We start from the raw sequence: 1,965 nt of genomic DNA, 5'->3' as shown, positions 1-1,965 counted from the left end.
ATAATTAAATAAATGTTTCATTCTGTGTTCTGATAAATACTGAAAGAAATCCAATTATATTGTAAAAAACTCAGTACCACTAACCTATAATGTTCTGGTCCTGAATTCAGAATATTTCAACATAAGCCAAAATATTTAATTTTAAAGCCAAATCTCATCCTTAATAGAATTATGGATAGGACAGGAAAAGACATCGACATTATCGACTTAAGATACCTCAATTAGTCATTAAAGGAGGTTTCTCTAAAACTGTATTTCAGTGTATCCCTTTGTTTGATATTCCAGCTTACACTACAGGTCGATATACCATACTAAGATTTGGGATGGGTGGGGGAATATAATATGCCTTTCTCTTTTAAAGTGGGGAAAGGGTTGTTATAAACATAAGTTCATTTTTAGATTAGTTTTTGAGAAGGGTATAAAGAAAATAAGCGATCTGGAAATTGATTCCCTTAAAATTGCATAGCTCTTGGAAAGAACATTTAAAGGTTTGCTTACTCTATAGTCTGAAGACCAATGGATTAAAGCATATCATAATAAACTGACTACTATTTATTGAACATCTACTACCTACCACGTGTAATGATAGTTTACCTATATTATCTTTAATTCTTAACAACTTTATGTATTATATACTGAATTATCTTCATTTTACAAATGAGAAAACTGAGGCTTAAAGCAGTTAAGTGATCTGCCCAAGGTTTTACAGCTGGCAAGTGACACAGTAGGGATTTGTGACCAAATCTGATACAAAGCTCATGCTCTTTATCCTTCACACTGAATACACCCAATGCAAGCAGACTTTTCTTACCTTCAGCACATCGGTGGGATTGGCTATAGCAGAAGATATCACTCCTGACACTACTCCACATATCATATTAATTAAAAGAGTTTCATCTGTAAAAAGGAACAAGGAAAAGAAAGGTCTGCTTATAAGAGGCACTGAGAAGAGAGTTTCTGAAAAGAGAGTACTGAGCTATCAGAGGAAGGGAAGCATGGTCAGAAAAATGACTGTAGAAATGAACTACAAAGCTTATAAAAATAAAAAAACTCAAATATTTCTAGGTTCCAAATGAGTACTGAAACAAAAAAATTGTAAAACATAGATTATTTTAAAATATTTGTAAAATACACTGGAATATATCCTATTATTCTATATAACTGCCAATATTCCATATAAATTCAGAAAGTGCAAATAGCACTTTAATCACTTCAAACATCTAAAGAAAAAATTTTAAGTCTCTTTCTAGAGAATTATCAACTCTAAAGACTCAGAACCAAGTATTAAAAAATAAAATCTTATGTCTAATAGAAAAAAAATTCCTAAATACTAATTTTAATTGACCTTGATAGCTACTAGCATCTATTTATTTACAGAAGATTTCTGTAGTTAAATGTGAAAAACTAGTCATTTGGAACTAAATTCTCTCAGCTAGAAAAAAGAACAAAGAAACCACAGAGCATATTACTCTAAAATTCAATCTTCATCATGCCTTCTCACCATGAAGAACATACGAAGAGAAACTAGGTAAACCCCAGTGAAGAAAATGTGAGAGGAAATTATTTCAGGACTAGAATACTTCAGGATCCTCAAAGAAGAGGCTTCAGAAAAAGCTGATTTAGAAAATAAAGCAATTCAAAGGACATTACTAACCGAAAAGCTCTCCAGCTGTCCCCAACTATGCAACAGCCTCAGGCCTGTAGTAAAATAATCATTTTAGTACAGTATTTAGCTGAAAAAGCTATAGCAGCAAATAGACAATGGTAATGCTGAATGTGGGTTAAGATGACCATATTTTATGTATATATAAAACCACTCTATCTAACCAAAGCTTATCAAAACCCACAGCTAGAGGATTCCTTATAGTTGAAGTTCTCTTATAGATGAGGACAGCATTAATTTTCTCAACAAGTTTGTTCCATGTTCCCTCTGTGATGACCAGAAGCCTTTTTTTGTTTGACAGG

At 32.3% G+C, this 1,965-nt stretch overlaps 1 protein-coding gene across 3 annotated transcripts in view; it reads right to left on the bottom strand.

Moving 5' to 3' along the window:
• Nucleotides 1–1,965, bottom strand: part of LOC104983373 (brain mitochondrial carrier protein 1) — a 15,354-nt gene that overhangs the window by 2,778 nt on the left and 10,611 nt on the right. For 2 of the 3 annotated variants that reach the window (XR_824633.1, XR_824632.1), the window contains exons 5-6: nucleotides 1,655–1,698; nucleotides 812–897 (exon numbers count right to left, since the gene is read on the bottom strand). Coding sequence is in view for 1 of the 3 variants with exons in the window: in XM_010832840.1 (XP_010831142.1) it covers nucleotides 812–897 (86 nt within the window). In the remaining 2 variants the exon portion in view is untranslated. The remainder of the gene's footprint in view (nucleotides 1–811; nucleotides 898–1,654; nucleotides 1,699–1,965) is intronic. The other variant, XM_010832840.1, reaches the window with a different exon arrangement.

This window comes from Bison bison, unplaced genomic scaffold, assembly GCF_000754665.1.
Source record: "Bison bison bison isolate TAMUID 2011002044 unplaced genomic scaffold, Bison_UMD1.0 scf7180017835458, whole genome shotgun sequence".
Taxonomy (NCBI): Eukaryota; Metazoa; Chordata; class Mammalia; order Artiodactyla; family Bovidae; genus Bison; species Bison bison.
The sequence above is the reverse complement of the archived record's forward strand: the minus strand, read 5'-3'. Positions and strand labels throughout refer to the sequence as shown.